This window comes from Protopterus annectens, chromosome 6.part0, assembly GCF_019279795.1.
Source record: "Protopterus annectens isolate FY-2018-M chromosome 6.part0, PAN1.0, whole genome shotgun sequence".
NCBI classification, from domain to species: domain Eukaryota; kingdom Metazoa; phylum Chordata; order Ceratodontiformes; family Protopteridae; genus Protopterus; species Protopterus annectens.
This window is the reverse complement of record NC_056737.1, coordinates 48,156,883-48,177,266: the sequence shown is the minus strand read 5'-3', so window position 1 is coordinate 48,177,266 and position 20,384 is coordinate 48,156,883. Positions and strand designations below refer to the sequence as shown.

General features: G+C 38.5%; 1 protein-coding gene across 1 annotated transcript in view; it reads left to right on the top strand.

Annotated features, from left to right (window-relative positions):
- The first annotated feature begins 15,496 nt into the window (after positions 1–15,496).
- Positions 15,497–20,384, top strand: part of LOC122803764 (vomeronasal type-2 receptor 26-like) — a 78,530-nt gene continuing 73,642 nt past the window's right edge. Inside the window, exon 1 of the mRNA XM_044073455.1 lies at positions 15,497–15,697. Coding sequence (XP_043929390.1) covers positions 15,497–15,697 — 201 coding nt within the window. The remainder of the gene's footprint in view (positions 15,698–20,384) is intronic.

Sequence of the window (20,384 nt, the reverse complement as noted above, 5' to 3'; positions counted from 1 at the left end):
TGGCAAGGTGAGATGGAGGCAAGGATAAAGTAGATTGTGACAGATGAAGGATAATGGTGGCTTGTAACAATATGTAGTCTATTAAACATAAAATAATTCACCACGAAGAGTCAGAAATGCTTACCTAACAGCTGGATTAGAACCCTTTAAAGTATTCAAAAATCTATCTATACATGTGAGCATTAATTCACCTTACCACAAAGGAATTACAACTTCATAACATTTAAATAACACAACTGATGCAGAAGGAACAAAGAGAGAGACAGATACAGACAGGAATAACAACAATATGTTTTGTAGAACATATAGGAATATCTCTGCATGGTATGCTGCTCTTACTTATTAAATCATCATTAATTTGTCATAATCTGTACAATGAAGTGCTTGCTATAGGGAGAACTCAGGGGAAGGAGAGTGCAATGAACATGAAGATATAAGCAAGTTAAGGCCGGCTAAACAAGTCTCCCTTTTGAAGCTACAACGGTTTTGCAAATATATACTGTACTATTCAAATTGTATGTTGTGAAATAAGGGGTAGAAGAGTGCAACAAACCTGAAAGTATAAACAGGATAAGATTGGCTTAAGAAGTCTCCCTGCTCGAGCTGCAATGTATTTGCAAATGATGATTTGCTGCACTATTCAAATGGTATGTTAATGAAATATTGTATATGGAGAGAAATACCAATTTTTGCAGTTAAATATATGACAGGAATATGAAATCCCATGAAATGATAACTTGACCTGCAGCTGCAATCGAACCCATGACACTATTCAAAAACATCACTCTACAAACAGGGTAATTATCTAAATACACCACATAGTCACTTCTACTTTATTACATTTAGCAACCTAAGTACTGTTACATTAAGTGTTTCACAGTATCTTTCCTTTGTATTTCCATAGCACAACAGATTTAAGCAAACCTACACAAAAGTAATCAGATTACTGCAGATTAAATTGAAATTATCAGCTTTTACAAGAAGAAGTTAAACAGCATTCACCATCACTCAGCATTGTTGAGCTATGCCCAATTCCACAGAAATATCAAGGACATAAACTGAAGCCTTTTCCATGGAGCATTTCTGGCTATATGTGTTGTGTGTTAATTTATTTTTTGACCAGATTAAACATGTGAAAAAGTGCTGAATAGGTCAGTGGTGAAAATGGGATTGGCAAGCAGAGGTTAAGATGTAGGGGAAGTAATTCAAGAATTTGCATGAGGGTGAATGCAGAGCATCACAGCTATCCATTTCTTCACAACCTAAATGTAAAATTGTACACACAATTTCATGAATTTGGAGTGTCTATCCTCCACCAGCCATGTCAACTCCTGCCAGGTGTCAAAATCACAGCCTGCACTGGTACTCCAGCTAGTGATTACCACTACACCAGCAGCCAGGGCAGAACTACCTGACACATATGTTGTAAGTAGAGTAGGAGTTGTGGAGGCAAAACTAACAGGTTGTGAACCCAAAGTGCTAGGTGCATGTGCTGCCATCTGTGTAGATATGGTGGGCTGAGCCACAGTGGTCAGTCTACCTATCTTTTCAACAACAAGGTATGCAAACAGAAGAATGTTAATAAATTATAACCCTCCCCCCAAAAAAGAGAGATATAGGGTGAAGGGAGACAAAAGACAAATAAATAATTAGCTCCATGGCATGTTGCATTAATTTACTTATTCAATACAATTTTGGGGGCAATACATAAACAATTATGATAATTTAGTATTGTACAAATTTGCCACTTCCATATATGATATTACGTTTTGAATATATCCTAAAACAGAGACATTTTACTGCTAGGATATAAAAAAAGAGCAACCTTTATTTCTGTATGACAGATAGGATATATGCATTGAAATATAATAACTGCAGTTACCATATATCTGAATTGTCCCTGACATGTTATTGCTGTTAATATTTTAGAAATGCTATCCTGTAATAAAAACTAATTGCTGCTTCTGAGCATTGACCCCATACAGTTAAGCTGGTGTTTTCATTGCCTAATGCAAGGAGCAAGAGTTATTGGGGAAACTATGCATACCTGATATCAAGGTTGAGGTATGTCCACTTAAGATGCTAGCAATTGAGGGACTGAAAATAAATAAATATCTGGCTTAAAATTGGACCTGAGTCATACTTACCCAATGCGTCTCTGAGGCGAGTCAGTCTCTCCTGGTACACCTCACAGCTTGCAGCTATTTCCTCTGCAACTGTACAGTACAAGAAAGAAAAAAAATGTATATGAAAGTATAATGAGTAACTATGCTGTCTGGCTAGATAATTAATAACATATCATAGACTGGTTATGGATCAGTAGACCTACACAACTGAGGGATGTTTGCAGTCCTAAATTCAGTCTGCCAAGAGCTTAGGAGGTCCTTCTTCTGCTTCTTAAGGTCATTGTAGTGGTGGCAACAATATTTCCCACTGCAATGAATGGCAGCTGCACTGGAATTGCGTTTTATCGCGAATTGCGTTGCATTTTTATTTTATATTTCATGTATCTGCAACGCATATTTCTAGGTATTTATGTCTACTTACAGCACGTATCTAACTTGATTTGTTTCCATACGCTCTCACCTTGTGATATGTTGTTGTGTCTCATAGCACCTGCCAATATCTCATGAGCAGCGAACATTAATAACATCAAGACAAGGCTCTTAAAGATCATTGTTGGTAGATAAATATTGACTCCCATGTAGTTCGGACGACTGAGCCTTCTCTAATAATCCATGCTGCATAATTAGCGTGGTCCACGTGCAACGGAGTCTGCTACCTGCTCTACCCTAACTAGTCCCCAATGCTTTGCTTTTTAAGGGCTCCTATTCCAATGCTTATGGCATACTATACTACCTACACTATATATTAACCTTGTTTGTTTAATCTAATACCACTGCATGTATACTGTGGATTTAATCCCTTAGCTAGTATACATCTTGTTTCACGAAACTCTACATTGTATCGCTCAGTTGCATAGAACAGCTCTCACCTGTATCTATTATACCCTGCAACTGAGACCTACTAGCGTAGTCGCTAAGTATACAATGGCTAACAGCATTACCTAACCTGGTTTACCTAGGCTCTTAGCCCTCAACGAATATTACGACAGTAATCCCATAGCCAGTAATCAGGCTTTGCTTTACTGAGCGCTACTCTGTAGCGCACAGCTGTCTGGAACAGCTCTCCCCTGTGTACCAATATTCCTTTTTTCAAAGTCTACCTAGTATAATTCAATATTATAGTCTAGCTATTTTTCTTGTAACAGTTCTTTTGTTAACATATGTAACCATTTTTCAAAGAGAACTGCTGAGTATAGATTGTTAATTATGCTTGTTATATACATTTACCTCCTGTTGTAGACTGCTTTATATTATTCTGTTAGAACCATAAATTACTGTTGCTTAAAGTGTTTAATGCTGAGTGTGAATTGTTAATTATGCTTGCAACATACATTTTCTCCTGTTGTAGACTGATTTATATTAGTCTGTTATATCCATAAAGTACTGTTGCTTAAGGTGTTCTTGAACTTAAACTGTGTTTAAACAACTCTCTTCTCTACACTCAATATTGAATTTCTAAGCCTCCTATCTTCTCTTTCTCTCTCCTTATATCACCAGCATTGTGCTCCAGTTTGTCCCTGCAACAGCTATCTGCATTGTCCCTTTCAGGAAGTCTCTGAACATTAGGGCGACTAAGAGAAACCACCTAGCATCTCCCTGAAAACTTTGACCTCTGTAAAGGCATTGAACAGTATGTATTGACAGCAACTCTGAAGGGTTACATATTAAGCAACTGCTTCTAACCAGGATTGTAAGTTTACTAGTCTTAGCATACTATTCAGGCAGGCTAGCCATCAGCCTACCCTCCCTTCACAGATTCAACCTTTTCCCATATTATTCTAACCCCCTTACATTAACTGTTCCTTCTCTTTCGCGCTTTAGTCCCCCATACCCACCTAGACAAGACCATTGCTATACTATAACTGGCCACCAGGTGGCACCTCGTGAACTAACTTTCTATAAAGAAAGCTTTCTGATTTGCAATTGTCTACCCCATATTGTAACCGTTCTAAATTACTAGCTTCTGCCCTGTATTCCCCACATCTTTTCTGTAAGCTTTCTGTAACCTCACCCCTAGTCACGCTGCTCTTAGTCCCCTGATACACTTATCACCTTTTCTTCTCTCCCCAAGGAATCCTGCCTTCAGTGCCCTCTACCCTTACATCCAGCCTCTCCTCCCCCACACCTCTGAATCAACCTTTCTCCCACCATCAGACTTACCTGTTGGTTAGCTCTCTCTTTACTGATTGTCTCCCTCCACATTTTACTCCCTTGTCTCTTCCTGCTCCGTTCGCCCTGCAGGCTCACTCCGCTCCCCTACCCTACCCCCAAATTACACCCACCCCCACAACCTCTACTTTTATAGCCTGTAAACCACACCTACTTCCTCCCAAACTATCAAACTCCTCCCCTTCCTCTTCCCATCCCCTCCCACCCCTCTCTATACTCTCATGACAACTTCCCCTCATCCTTCTCGTAATAATTTTATATCTCACCAACACAACAACATGTCTCTAAGTTATTCAACCTACCCAATTCAACTATTACTCCTTTTCAGCCTCACTTATTTTTACTCTCTTACACAACCCTCTCTCATCAACCATTCTACCCACTTACATACCACCTTTCATCTCCATACATCAGAATCTCACTACAATAACCACATCTCTCCTAACCTTTACCTCCTCTGCAACAACCTATGTTTTCACTATAAACTTATCCTTCCTCATAAAGCCATCACACCCTCCCTATTCTCCATATCCCCCTCTAATCCTTCCACCCACTCCATTCAAACTAAACAACCCAAATACCTCTTCTTACTAACCAAACTTCTAACTTCAATACTTTTATCTGGTGATATACACCCTAACCCAGGTCCAAACCACTCCTCAAATTATAAATCCATCCTATTCACATCACTTAATGCACAAAGCTTAGCAAACAAAATCCCTAACCTTCATGCATGGGTATTCCATAACAAACCTGACATCTTAGCCATTTCTGAAACCTGGCTAAAACCCCACATTAAGGATGCCGAGATATTACCACCAAACTACTCAATCATTAGATCAGACAGATCCTACAAAAAGGGTGGTGGAGTAGCTCTACTCTATGCATCCTCCCTATGCCTAACACCCTACAACAAAACCATTCCCCAGTTTTCTAATGCAGAACTACTACTAGCTCATCTCCAACTAAATACACACAAATCCATTTCTATAGCCTCTCTCTACATTCCCCCTGGAGATAATATCCCAATACTTGAAAACATCCTCTCCTGGCTATCAAGTAACATTAATAATGAAACTATAATCATGGGAGATACCAACATAAATTGGTCCTCCATACAGTCACCTACACACCCCCTCAACATCAACCTTTTCAAATACTCTCAATTAATCAACACAATATTGTTTGGAGACTGTTATACGGAATAACTGGAACATATTACAGACAGATTATTTAGTATCTAATTTGGTGGGTAACTTTCCTTCCTTTTTGTACAAAAACTGTTCCAACTTGAAGCAAATTCTATGTAAAGATTTTGTACTAAATACTAAGAAATCTACCCAAGTAATGGGAACAGTTTCTTGTGGTTCTTGTACCAGGTGTAAAATGATTTGTCTAGATTCAACCTTTACTCATTCCACTCTAGGTTTCACCTACCATATCAATGTTGCAGCTACTTGTCAGACAAAAAACCTGGTTTATTTAGCAACTTGTACAAAATGCACAGCATTCTACATTGGATTGACTAAAAGAAGGTTAACTGATCGCATTTATGATCATTTGTACGAAATAAAGAAAGAAATAGACACTAATGCACTAGCACAACATATAATAGAACATAAAGAACATACTTTTCTATTCAGGGTACTTGAAAAAATAAACTTAAATCCCAGGGGCGGAGATAATATAAATAATCTAGCCCTGGCAGAATTAAAGTGGATTTTAAAATTTTAAAATTTAATGCTCATAGTTACCCAGGACTGAATACCTCAGTTTCTATTAAACCCATTTTAAATAATAGGAAATGCTAACATTTATGTACAATTATTATATATATATTTTTTAGATGTACGTCTCTCATTGCTAAAATGTCTTTAAAATTATGATATAAGTTATATAATCTAATATATTTTTATAATAATATTTTTATAATAATATTTTTATAATAATATTGGTTCAAAACTAGGCATTCTTTACTTGTCATTTTTTATGATTTTTAAATTTATTCTTTATATTTCATATGTTTTGTACCTTATGGGCAACTAGTATATTTAGCTAAGTTTAAATTTAATACTTATATGCTCTAATATATAGTTATATTCCTGGGTCTATGCTATATTAAATTAAATTAAACTATTTTTACCTAAATAGATTTTGTCTATTAGCTTTAAGGTAAAGGAAGTATTCTGATATATAAACTCTAACAATTGATTAATTTTAATATGGATTTGTTTATTTATGTACTCTTATCTGTCTGATTTCATTTTTACTCAGCATTGCTATATATTTTTCAACCTCATTGTTATTTGCGCCCCACTGGATACGTTCATGCTTCAAGTCACTAGCACATTTCAATAGACTTCGCTCCAGGTTCTATTTGGTCTGTGATATACTTTTTAAAAGTTATATGTCACTTGGTTTGAGTTCCGTATTGTATTTTTTGATGTTTTAATAATGTTTTTATAGCAAGATTTAATCAAGTGTGTAAAACTATTTAAATGAATTTATTTGTTTTTAAAAGATATCGATAGAACTCACAATAACTATGTATCTATAATGGTGTTTTAAGTGCAATAACTTTAGAAATGCTTTAATAGAAATCTGGTGAACATTTCTAAATAATTCATGTCAAATGAATGTAAGCTCCGGTTACGATGGTAACCGCATAAACGTTCACCCAGTATTATATCTATTAGCATTTTGATGCGCAAGGTTTTTATTGCCTTTTGTATAAACATGGACTAACTGTTGAACTGCACTAAGTTCTTTAAATGTCTACTTGTTTGTTTAGTTGCATTGGCAACCGTAAACAAGTCTTTCTAGGGCTATACCTGTTAGCATTCAGTTGCGCAGTGTTTTCATTGCTTTTACTTATTTCATTTAAGCACAGAGTTATAGTTGAATTACATCAAGTTCTATAATTGTTTGTTTGTCTAACTTATTATATATACATATATTTACACTTTTAATTCACAAACTGCATCATGAGTTATGTTTAAGATTTATTATTTTAGAATTTGTAATCACTATTAATGAAAGCATTGCTTCTGACAGTTTGTCAGTTGATCTTGGAAGCTAAGCATTGCTGCTTTAAATATTTAATGAAGTACCTAATTACATAGGGCTTGGTTTTAATTAATTTATGTAAATTATGTAGTATATAAGCACTTCATTGCAGAATCTTCATTTGTCTGATGAAGCGTGGCTGTGACCACGCGAAAGCGCTTACCTCTCAATTATATTCATAATAAAGAAGAGTTTTACTTTTGCTACGGCTGCCGACAATTTCTTTGAACTGTGCAGTTGGGAAGTGTATTTTAAACAGCAACCGTTCATTACTTCAACTACATTGCGGTGAGATCAGGTTTCTGCTTTTCGCATAATCAACACAATAACTAGGCCATCCAAGGACTTCTCAAGGGGCAACATCTTAGACTGGATTCTAGTCTCCCATCCCCATAACTACCCTGACAGTGGAACCCTTCCTGACCCCCTCAGTGATCATCTTCCCATCTTCACTACACGTCTTCCAACTCCCCTACAAGTTACTCACAATTACATAACTACCAGATTCCATAAAAACTTCAACCCTGAAGCTTTTTCCAGTAACCTTAAATCTATTAATTGGACTCCCTTAAAAACCCTACCACTCGAAAATGCAGTATCCCACTTTAACACTACCTTCCTAAACATCCTAAATAATCATGCTCCCCTAATAACCAAAAGAATAAAAAGGAAAGCAGCCCCCTGGCTAACAAAAAATACAATTACTTCCATGCGACTCAGAGACAAAACATGAACACAATACAAGAAAAACAAATCTACATCAAACCTCAATTAATACAAAACTATACGTAACTCAGTAAAAAAACTTATCTGAATAGACCGGCAAAATTACTTTATCCACCTTCAAAACAATCATGAAACTAACCCACGAAAATTCTGGGCAAGTATAAATTCACTCTTAAAACCTGGTACTATAGAAAACCCAAACCCCAGCCCAGACTCACAAGACATAGATCTTGCTACCCAATTCAATTGTTTCTTCATATACTCTATTTCTAAACTTACTTCCTCTTTTACACACAACAATTCACCTAATACCTCCTCTTCTGACAACCAACATCCCCCTCCTACTCCTTTGTCTCATTCACCCTCACCTCAATCTCCCCCTCCTACTCCTTTGTCCCATTCATCCCCACCTCAATCACACCCTTTTTCAATTAAACCTACTCCTACTTCTACCATAAGAAAACTCCTACAGAAATTAAAACCATGCACCAATGCCCCTGACAACATTCCCTCATACTATCTCAGTATAGCTGCTGATGCCATTGCCCTCCCTATCAGCATCCTCATCAATCGCTCTATCCAAGAAGGTCTTGTTCCCGAATCCTGGAAGAAAGCCTATATTATCCCTCTACACAAAGGTGGAAATAATACTAACATCTCCAATTTCCGTCCTATAGCCATCCTCTCTCCCATTTCTAAAGTCCTGGAGAAATGTATCCACCTTCAACTCCTTCCCCACCTCTTGGACAACAATCAACTAACCCCCACACAACACGGATTCAGACCCCATCATAGTACTATGACAGCCCTTCTATCTTTCCTTGAAACTGTGAACAAAGCTAGGGATTCTGGACTCATTGTATCTACAACTCTTCTTGATCTTTCTAAGGCTTTTGATACCATCTCCCATAACCTACTTCTTACTAAACTATCTAATCTAAACCTTTCTCTCACTTCACTCCACTGGTTTAACAGCTATCTCTCCAACAGACAACAAGCAGTCAAATGGAAAAAAGCCACTTCCTCCTTTCTAAATACCCCTACAGGTGTCCCACAAGGCTCCATCCTGGGCCCCCTTCTCTTTAATATTTTCATTAATGACTTTTACCATGCTATCCCTCAGGCTAATATTATTCAATATGCAGATGATTCCACAATCATCTGCACTGCCTCATCCATACCAACTCTACTAAAGCTTACCCAGGATGCCTTCTCTACCACTGAAAATTGGATGAAAGACAACCATCTAGCTCTTAATGCTACTAAAACCAAACTCATGATATTTACTCCCTCAAAAAACACTAACACCGATCTTAAATCATTCTCCATCTACAGTCATAATAACATTCCCCTTGAGCTTGTATCAGAAACCAAACTATTAGGAGTCCAAATCGATGACCAGTTTAAATTCCACTCCCATCTGCTAAAAAACATAAAAAAAACCACACCAAAAACTTGGCATGCTCTACCGTCATAATTGCTTTCTCAGCTCAGCTACCAAGATTACACTCTCAACTACATTTCTCTTACCCTCCCTTCTCTATGGAGCACCCCTTCTTACTAACCTTCAATCTTCCCTCAAAACCAAACTATCCTCTTGTTACAATAAAATTGCCAAATTTGCCACTTCTAACAAATCATCTACACACCACTTTGAACCACTCCACAAACTAAAATGGTTAGAACTACCTAATTACCTTTCATATACTCAACTCACATATGCTCACAAACCGATTTTCCAGCCATCCCTCTGCCCCTCACTCTCTTCTACCTTTAAAATGCACCACACACAAAGACAGCTAAGATCAAACAATCAAAACCTCATAGAAATACATAGACCCCACCACCCTCCTGGACAAAACCTCCTGTCCTTCTCTCTAGCACGCTCATGGAACTCTCTTCCTCCCTCTATTCGTACCATCACAAGCCTCCCATCCTTCAAAAAATCACTCCACTCTTATTTATCCTCCACATGGCAATGCTCCTGCTCTCACCCTTCGTAACCTACTATTTCATCTAGTAACTCTTTCAGTTCTGACTGTATGAACACCAGGCAGCATTACCCTTGGCCTACCTGTATACTACACTAACTCTATATATATATATATATATAAATTTGTGTTTTTATAAATTTGGTGTAACTCTTATTGCCTTGTTTCAGCTGTCTCTGCATGTTTAATTACATAAATTGTACTATGTTTTACCCCATCAAATGTATATGTATATCCTCTGTATTTGGTACTTTTCTCATGTTGAACCCCATGTAATGTCTATGTATATCCTCATTCTCTGTTAAATATGTATGTGGAGCTTTTCTCCCCAGGACTCCATTGAAAACGGGTTCTTGAGCCCAATGGACTATCCTGGTTAAACAAATGCAAATAAATAAATAAATAAATAAATAAATAGCCTTGGCTAGGCTATTCTAAGCCTCAGCCTTATATTGACACATGGCATAATCACCCTGCAGTGGCCTATGGCTATAGTGCTTCACAAGGAGTTCCACAGATATCCTGGACTCCTCACCAACCCACCTTTATGCTCTAAATTTAACACCATTCTTTCCATCACCAGTCATGTCTGCAAAGCCAAGCAAACAAGATATGTCTGAACTGGCACCCAATTCAGACCTCACGTGTAACTGGTTGGCTCAAAGACAAACAGCCCTGTCAACTGCATTTGTATAATGTAAAACAGATGGATTCCTTGGCAGACACATTGGCACTATTTACATCATATAGCAATAAAGGTGTGAAACATGGAATTGAGCTTTGCCAGACATGATGTTCAACCTACTGACACAGGACTCAATGTTTAACAATGAAATGCTTAATGAAGTGGCTTTTAATCATTGCAGCTGGAAGGCGAAAGAGGATGAATTGTGACATATTGTGATGTTGGGGCTTATACAATGTTAAAATGTTTTTGTACCAGATGGGAATTAAATCCATGGGATTAAGCATGCAAAAATTGAAATTTACCTTTTTAATTGACTTTGCCATGGGAGAACTACCTTTTAAGTGAGGTAATTAGAGATATACTAATTTCAGAATGCATGGAGATATACTTCAAAAAAATCTGTATGTGTGTGACTTTAATTACTCCTGGAAATGTATTCCTATGTAAAAGGCAGTATTTATGTTGGTAAATACATTTCAGATGGGTGCAGTTGAATGAGCTGAGTAATACAGGTTGTGGTATATTACATACATACATCACAAGACATAACTGTCCTGAACACATAGGATATGTGATGTTTATAACACAGGCATTGTGCCCATTATACATATGCAAGTGAATTTTAAATCAAATATCATCATTGTCATGTTTAAGAAATTGCTCACACATTAGCTTGATGTTATAAGTGAATCAAAAATGATTTATGCTGAATAGAAAATTTTAGTTATGCAAGCATTGTTGATACACTGCTTGCAATAAACATGTTTAACATTGTCTTTATTTTTACAGCCCAAATCAAAATTTTTGAGATATGGAATTCTGACACCCTTTGTAAATGGATATTTTACCTGGAGTTAAGCCATTAGTCACTTGGGCTTTTTATTTAAATTCACTGCTCTTACACCTTGTGCCACAAAGAAAGTTACTTGACATGTGCATTTTTTTCACTGAGTACTATTCAGAGTGCTGATGGACATCTAATGCCACTAGACTGATTTGTGTTACATAAAGCAGCCTAAACTAAATTTTTAACTTTTTCCTTTAGGCAGTGAACCATGTTTGCACACTGCTAAGCAGAGATCAAATGCAAAAGGTATTAGAAATAAATATATGAGAGAGAATAGAGTTGACAGTGAAAGGAATTCACTCAATGGCTATATGTAAAAACAACCAGAGCAAGAAGAGCATTCAGGTGACACAGTCATCTTTCTCAAGTTTCCTTGTAGCATTAGACATGTAGTTTGTAGAACACATTATCACACTTGTAGTTAATGACAAATGATGTGAAAGTGGACAGACAACAGCTCACCTGCTGTTAGTAACCTAATAATAGTGGAGTGTTACACAACAAGACAATAATTCAAAACAATGTGTATAAATATCTATTCATACCACCCTCTATACAATTAATAAGTAACTGTATTTAAATCCTGCATCACTTCTCATATTTGTCTTAGTTCACTTCCATTACACATTGTGCCACCAGAATAGTTATCTGAGATGAGGAATTTAGTCAGTCAGTACTGTCCAGTGGTCTAATAAAAGTGGACCATTGATGGGCATGTTTATACTACATAAGGCAGCCTAAACTAAATTTTGTATTTTTTCCTCAGGTAGTGAACCGTGTTTGCATGATGCCAAGCAGCGCATAAATGTAGATTTAAAAAAATACATACTGTGAATACTTGAAATGTGATCTCTTGAAAGGATTTGAACAAGGAATCATATACCTTATTTCTCTCAATGTACTTCATTTATACCTTGTGCCACAGAGCTGGACATCTGTCATGTGCATTCTCTGCAGTTACTACTATCCCGGGTGCTGAGGGCCGCATAACTACAATGGCATATTTCTGCTACATAAGGCAGCATAAACTAAATATTTCACTTTTTCCTTAGGCAGTGGACCATGTTTGTGTGTTGCTGAGTGAAGAGCAAATGGAAAAGGCATTAGAAAAATATATATCAGAGATAAAAAAGCTTACAGTAAATTCAAGTCAGTCAATAAGTATATGTAGCAATGACCAGAGCAAGAAATGTATTCAAGTGACCCATTCACATCTCATTGCAACACCCGAAATGTATTTTGTAGAATACATTATCAGACTTGCAGTTAATAACAAATAATGTAATAGTGGACAGACAACAGCTGTTAGCAATACTGACATTAGTTAATTTTTAAACAACACATGGGTAAAATGACATGTGCTTAAATATATATTCAGACCATGCTCTGTAAAATTATCAGTTAGGTGAAATCTAACCACACACCTGCTGTCCTTTTTTCATGAGCTCACTGCACTTAGACCTTGTGCCATAGAGAAAGTTATGTCAAGATTTATTATTATCTCCTGCAGTAAAATGATCTGTGTACAGGTTTTGAACCCTGTGTCACCTGTACTGTTTCTCTAAGCTTAATACACTTACATATTATTCCACAGAGATAGGTGTGCAACAATTTGAATTTCTTCACTCAGTACAGTCCAGAGTGCTGAGGAAAGAGCACTAATGCCAGTCTAAATTATGGTATTGCTGGCATTCCAAATTAAAATTATCAGTTTTTAACCCTGATATGCTACTGTCCACTGCCAGTCAAAAGAAAGCAAAGCCAAACAGGGCACAAATGATGAAAAAAAATTGAAACAAGTACTTTTTAAGTGTGCATTTCTGATGCTTAATCATCCTTTTTATCTTGTAATAGGAACTTGCATGAATTTTAACCATTAACTCAGAGTAAGAACAATTATTTCAAATTATTTCCCATATTTGCCTGAAACAAAATTTCAAGAAGAAAAAAGTGTTTAGATTATGTACCCAGAATGTGACATTGTATCAAGTCGCATTGAAAGTGCAAGAAAACCAGGTTATAAAAGTTACCCTTTCATATTTCCAAGTAAATGCTTGGATGATTGGGATATTGCCAACAGTTATAATACCCATGTACTCACACAATATTAAGCAAAAAGTGCAAACATTGCAGTTCCTTTCCTGTCTTTATTTATGGTGCTTCATTCCTTTATCTATGCTTTCTTAAGAGCAATGCTATCTCATTTTTTTAGCATATTGATTTAACATTTGTTTTCCGGGAACATCCAACTTGGAACAAAGCCAATTTTCAGTGGAGGCCCAGGGAGAAATGCTCCAGATGCATGTCATTGTAACATGGGAGAAAATCAGAGCACCCAGAGGAAACCCGCATGAATGCAGAGAGAACATGCAGACTCTCCACAGAAGAAACCCCAGCTGAGAATCAAACTGGAGAACCTCTTGCTGTGAGGTGACAATGCTACCACTGCACCACTGCACCAGCCAGCATATGTTATCTGTATCAATGCATAATATACTCCCTTGAATATGCACAACATTTTTAGTAAGAGGCAATAACTGTGGTCATTAAAATAACATTTGAATCATAGGAATGTTGTTCTCCTAACTTGGTCAATGTACTTTTAGACTTTTTAGTAAGTTTCTTCTCTCTGACATATCCTTAGCAAGTGCAGATCTGTGAAGCAATGATTCTTCCTGCTGACAGACTCCTGCAAGCCATTAGCTGATAACAATTCTCAGTGCTCATCCATGTATTGCTAGGGTATCTGCATGCAATTGTGCAGTTCCTTATACCATGTTTAACTTCCCTGAAGTTAGTGCAGATTATGGTATTCAGGAATGCTAATGATTCAATATCTCATTTGCATACACATTTGCATACTCATAGTACTCACATGGCTGACTCTCCACTAGATAAAAGGTAATCATGTAGCTAAATATACTTGTATCCTACTGGGGATACTGTTTTGAACTAGAGAGCACGATACTGCTAAATACATACAACATTTGGATAATTATCTACTTTCTACAGAGCTTAAATGTCAAAGTATGTTGCTATTTCTTATATAATGCTTTTAGTGTAACATTAAGGCTGAACTGAAATGCCCAGTACAAACCATTTATCTACATAGTCCATGTATGTCAGTTGTGTCTGCATTACAAAAAGTTTGCTACAGAATGCTACCTGACCTATATTTTGTAGGCTTTATTTTATTGGAATTTGAACAGTTATTGCTGATAAGTGTAGTATAACTTTGTAACAAGTTCAGGTAGTTTATATGTGTTAGCACAAAGTAATGTGTTAATTTAGTGATGCTACCCAGCTGCCTTCCACAATAATGGAGATGGCACTATAATAGTGTTCTACATTTCTACTTGTGCATTTTGAATTATTATTGTTAAGGCTGTGATGTATTACACAGTTACACAAACCTGTTCTCTGCATTACAGAGCTGTTATATATTGTTGTTATTTTATTATTTTTTTGGGGGGGGGGGTTGGCTGTCCTAACTTGTGTGTACTCATAGGGAGCTTTATCTTTTAAATTATGTGCATGATAGATGCATACATTCATACATAACTAAATCCACAGCCATCCTGTCTGTGTATTATATATTTAATTTTGTTTCTGTTTTCTGTTACATCTCCTATAGGGAGATGCCACCCAAGAAGAATCCTACAGATCACCATTACCATTCACTGACATAGAAAATGAGGCCATTATCTAGGCCATATAGTGCCATGGACATTTTATTTTAAGGAAAGGTAGAGGTGACCAGTCTGCTTGTGGGAGGATATAGCAGCAGGTGGCCAATGACATAAATACTGTCAGAAGGCATGGGAGAAGCTACTCCCAGATACAACACAGGACAAGTGAAATGATAACCTCTTCCCACTGTAGTATGGCTGCAGTTGCCCAAGAGCAGGTGGCTACTGCAGATAGTCTTGCTAGCGAACCACCACTAACTGAAGCTGAGGAGTTTCTGTTGACTGTCAGAGATCCAGATAACTTAGCAGAGAGTACAAACAGAATCCTTGATGTTAGTGCTAATGTGGACGACAGACCCAGAGTGCCCCAAGCAGAACTTCCAGGTATGCCAACTGTAAGTGTCATTGTTATATCCTTATATGTGTATATCTTATAAGTAGTGCTAGTGATAAGTGTGAGTCAGATGACACAATAATAGAGAGAGAGAGGTGGGTGTTGGGTGGGGGTGGGGATTTAACTGGTCAGTAGATTTCTGTATAAGAATATTCTTAAGCTGCACATGTAAAAGGGGTTGTTCTCTGCTTCTTGTTTCATTTGCATTGTGATACTTATCAACCTTTTTTCCTTTCCTTATATACAGGAACATCTGGGTTGCTAGCTGCAAGACCACTTGCACATGGTAAAGATACATTTGGTTATTGTTATTATTGCATATAAGGTATATTCAAGTCTGACAGTAAAATTTGTGTTGCTTTAGCATCCATTACTGTCTCACATACTTTTTCTATAAAACAAAGTTTTGATCAATTTTATTATCTGTTCTTATGTTTGTTGTGTTTATTTTTTGTTATCATAGGTCATCCTGATAGTGGTACTATGTAACTCCTACCACCTGATGTCAGAGTATCGGTAGACTTTATGGTGATGACAATGAAGAGGCACTGTCTGGGGGGTGCAGAGGGTCAGTCTGACAATGAGTTGTGGCACCCACATCCCCTGCCCATATATCAGAATTAGTATGCCTACACATATCCATGACACTGATACCTCCAATATAGGACAGGTTGAGGGTGACACATTTGATCAAGGTAGTGTGGTTAAGCTGTTTGCAAAGCTGGTAGCTTCTCCTTGTAGCCATTGTGAGGGCAAGGTGCTACACAGGAGGGTTGATAGAAGTGCTCGGAGGAGGCCCGCTGTCCATCCTCCTCCTGATGCTGGTGCATCATTAGGTGCCACCAGATTATATGTCTAGGGTTTTAGTGGCGGTACAGGCACCAGGGCCTCTCAAGTGATCATTTGACTACTAAATGTCATGCATTCTGAGATGAATAACTCCCTAAACTATGTGGTTGACTTCTTGGGATAGGATGAATGGCACACTGGGGTAGACAATGTTTGTAGTGGAACATCTGCAGGGAGAGTGTGGGCGTCCATATGGCTGGAAGTTGCTACTTCTTCCAGTGTTAGCAGACATAGCTGTGCAAGTTCATTCTCCCATAGTGACACTAGTTTCACTACTCCATCAGTGATTACATGTCCACATCTGTATATGGTAGGCCATGGGATCATGGTCCTTGTCAAAGTTGTGACGAGAGGTTATCCAACTGACATCACCTACATTAAGACAGCACCCTGACTTCTAGCAAGGGCTGTGGTTGGAGCAGTGCATCTCCTGGCATAAGTGATTCTCATGGTTGGGAATAACAATGACACTAAACTGACTACTCTGCCATGCATGGCTCAAACCTGTCCGAGATGCCAGGATGTCATGTTAACACAGTGCTTGATTTTACCCATGCAGACACACACGCACACACACACACACACACACACACACACACACACACACACACACACACACACACACACACACACATACACACACCACACACTGATAAAAATATCACTTACCCATATCACCTTACACACACACATGCAAGCTATCTAAATGGTACTGTTGAAAGCACTATATCTGTTATTACTGGCCCTAACCACTGTATACTCTGATAGATACACATTTCTTACTCGCACACACTCACTTCTTTAGAGTCAACATCCTGCAACCAATACCGCCCCATACAAATGATGAAGACTATGCCCTGCCTTTTGCACATGTCTTTGTGAATCAGGGTTGCATAATGACTCTGTACACAGTGGGTAGCTGATGCTTACTTACTGACAGCCTAGCATTTATCAATATGTATTGCAGAGTGAAATTTATTGATTTCTTGTTCCTACTCATTTGTGAATGATTGCTTATATAATTGTTGAATATCAATGTGCTTCAGTTAGTATTGTAAGTAAAGCAGTGGAAGTAGTAGATAATTCAGTCTTACTTCTTGATATAATTGTGCAAATGAGGGCATAATTAACCTGTTCCACATTTCACAGACAGTGGTCAAGTGAAATGTTTGATGCACAGTATTGGTTAGAATTGCACCTCTAAAGCTAGTTATGAAAACGGAATTGCAGCAGATAGTAAAGACAACCAAAAGGCCTTCTATAGTTATGTAAAGAATCTCCATGGCAATACCCAGATTTGCTCTGAGCTACTGCACAATGGGACCTCCCACAGGTTCATAGGTTCATAGGTTAGTACTAGGCTAACTGCCCTTGCAAGCCATTTGAAGCCTAGCCAATTATCCCTTGTGAGACTCAAACCCTGCACCTTGTGTTTGTAAGGCAAACACCTTAACCATTAGGCCACCCTCCCAACCCCCATCCTATACTGAGCCAACAGATATTGCCAGTATACTGGCCGACAGATTCAGTGCCAACTTTACCCCCTCAAAGGATCAATCGCAATACCAGTAGATTGTCAGACATCCAGCGTTACTGCTGCACAGGTTAAAAAAGCACTGTCCAAGGCCAAGAATACAGCTTCTGTGGGACCTGACAATATCCCGGGTTGTGTTCTAAATGAACTACAGAGTGAACTGGTACCTCACCTGTGTCCCTGTTCAATCACAGCCTCACCTCAGGCCTTGTCCCTACTGAATGGCGCACTGCTACAGTCATCCCTCTCCACAAAGGGGGAGTGACTACAGACCCTGGGAACTATCGCTCCATTAGCCTGATGAGTCTGATATCCAAAGCTATGGAACACATCATCATGGACCTAATAAACAAGGATATAGGGAATCTCCAAACTCTGGATCCCACACAGTTTGGTTTTGTGAAGGGCAGATCATGCCTGCTCAACTTGATCAACTTCTTTGTGTCAGTCACCAGAGCTGGAGATGAAGGCAAGGTGGCTCATACAGCCTACCCTGATCTGGCCAAGTCTTTTGATACCATTCCCCTCTCAGGAATCATAAAAAACTCACTAAGCTTGGCATCAACCCCTATATCACTAGGTGGGTTGCAAACTGGCTCACAGATAGAACTCACAGCGTGAAAGTAGCTGACTCCAAGTCAGACTGCCGACCAGTCATGAGTGAAGTCCCACAGGGTTTGGTCTTGGGTCCTCTCCTGTTTGGTATCTACTTCTCTGAAGTCCAGGCCAAAATGATGGGACTCTAGCTGACAAAGTCTGCAGAAGATTGCAAGCTGGGAGCTATTATTAACTCCCCAAGTGATGTTGACATCCTACAGAATGGCCTCACTGAGACCAACGACTGGTGTCAGAACCATGGCCTTAAACTCAATGTCAAAAAATGTGTCGTCATCCCCTTTGGAAAAAAACCTGGTTCCCATGAATTACCACATCAATGGTAGTCCACTGAACACAGAAGGCTTTATAAGAGATCTGGGAACACAGGTTGACAGCAACCTCTCTTTTGATCACCACATTGCCACTGTGGTCAGAAAGTCCTTCTACGTGGCAAGTCTCATTAGCAAGAGTTTTGCATCCAGGAAGAAAGAGGTCATTGTCTCCCTCTACTCTTCCCTCATTAGGCCAATCATCAAGTACAATGCCCCATTTGGCATGTACCTCACTAGACACCTGCAACAACTGGAGAGGCCACAAAAGTACCTCACAAAGAGGATCCTAGGCCTTAAACACATGTCCTATATGGAGAGACTCAAAAACTCCAACTATTCTCTGTCTTGTATCACCTACTTAGAGGCAATCTCTGCTTGACGTACAAAGCCATGTCTGACCCAGCTCTGTTAGAAATCCTACAACTAAAGAAATCCCAATCCCTCCACACCACATGAACCAGAGGCCTCAACTCATTATCACAATTAACAAAACATGCTGGAGGGACAGGTTCATAACCCAGAGACTGCCCATGCTATGGAACAGACTTTCCATACATGTCAAGCAGTGCACCTTGCTGACCCTCTTAAAGAGAAATCTTGATGAGTGGATGGTAAACAGAAAATTCACCCCGGGGATCACTCCAGTGGCTCTACTCAACAGAGGCACTAGGAACTAAGGTTGGGTGGCACTATGCCAGGGTAATCCTAGGGCTAGGCTTGTAAAGGCCTCAGGGCTATTAGCCTAGTACACACCTATGAACCAATGAATCTATGAATACAAAACTGCATATTGCAAAAATCAGACACAGGAGATATTAATGACATAAATGTACACCACAAACAAATACTCTGCTTAGGGAGGCATGTACATATTTCTATATGACAATACCCTATTATGCAACATTCTTATTTTTGTTACAGGTTCCACACTTACCTTGCCATTACTTAGGTAACAATTGTGTTCTTGGGGGTTGCCCTTGTCTGATGTTATCAGAACACAGCCATTACATGGTTAATAAAGATTGTGGAGCTTGACAAGCAACAGATTTCCTATATGTATGTGTGTGGGATCCTAGGCTTTGACCTAGGTACTGACTGTGTGTGTTATCTTTTGCCTTTTAATCAGAGCCAGGGCATACTGTGCCCACCTCCATTTCCCAGCACTATCTGCAGCTGGTGGTTCTCCTTTAGACACCACATCTGTATCTGCTGCTGTTGCTGCTGGTGACCCTGCTTGTGGTCCTTGAAACTGTGGTCTTGCCCCTTGCTGTCCTTGTTCAAACTGTTTCCTGAGAATTATACTATATTCAGCAGAAGTGCTGGGTCATATTGCATTGCACATCCTTGGTGTACAGTTTTGACACTAGAACCTTGAT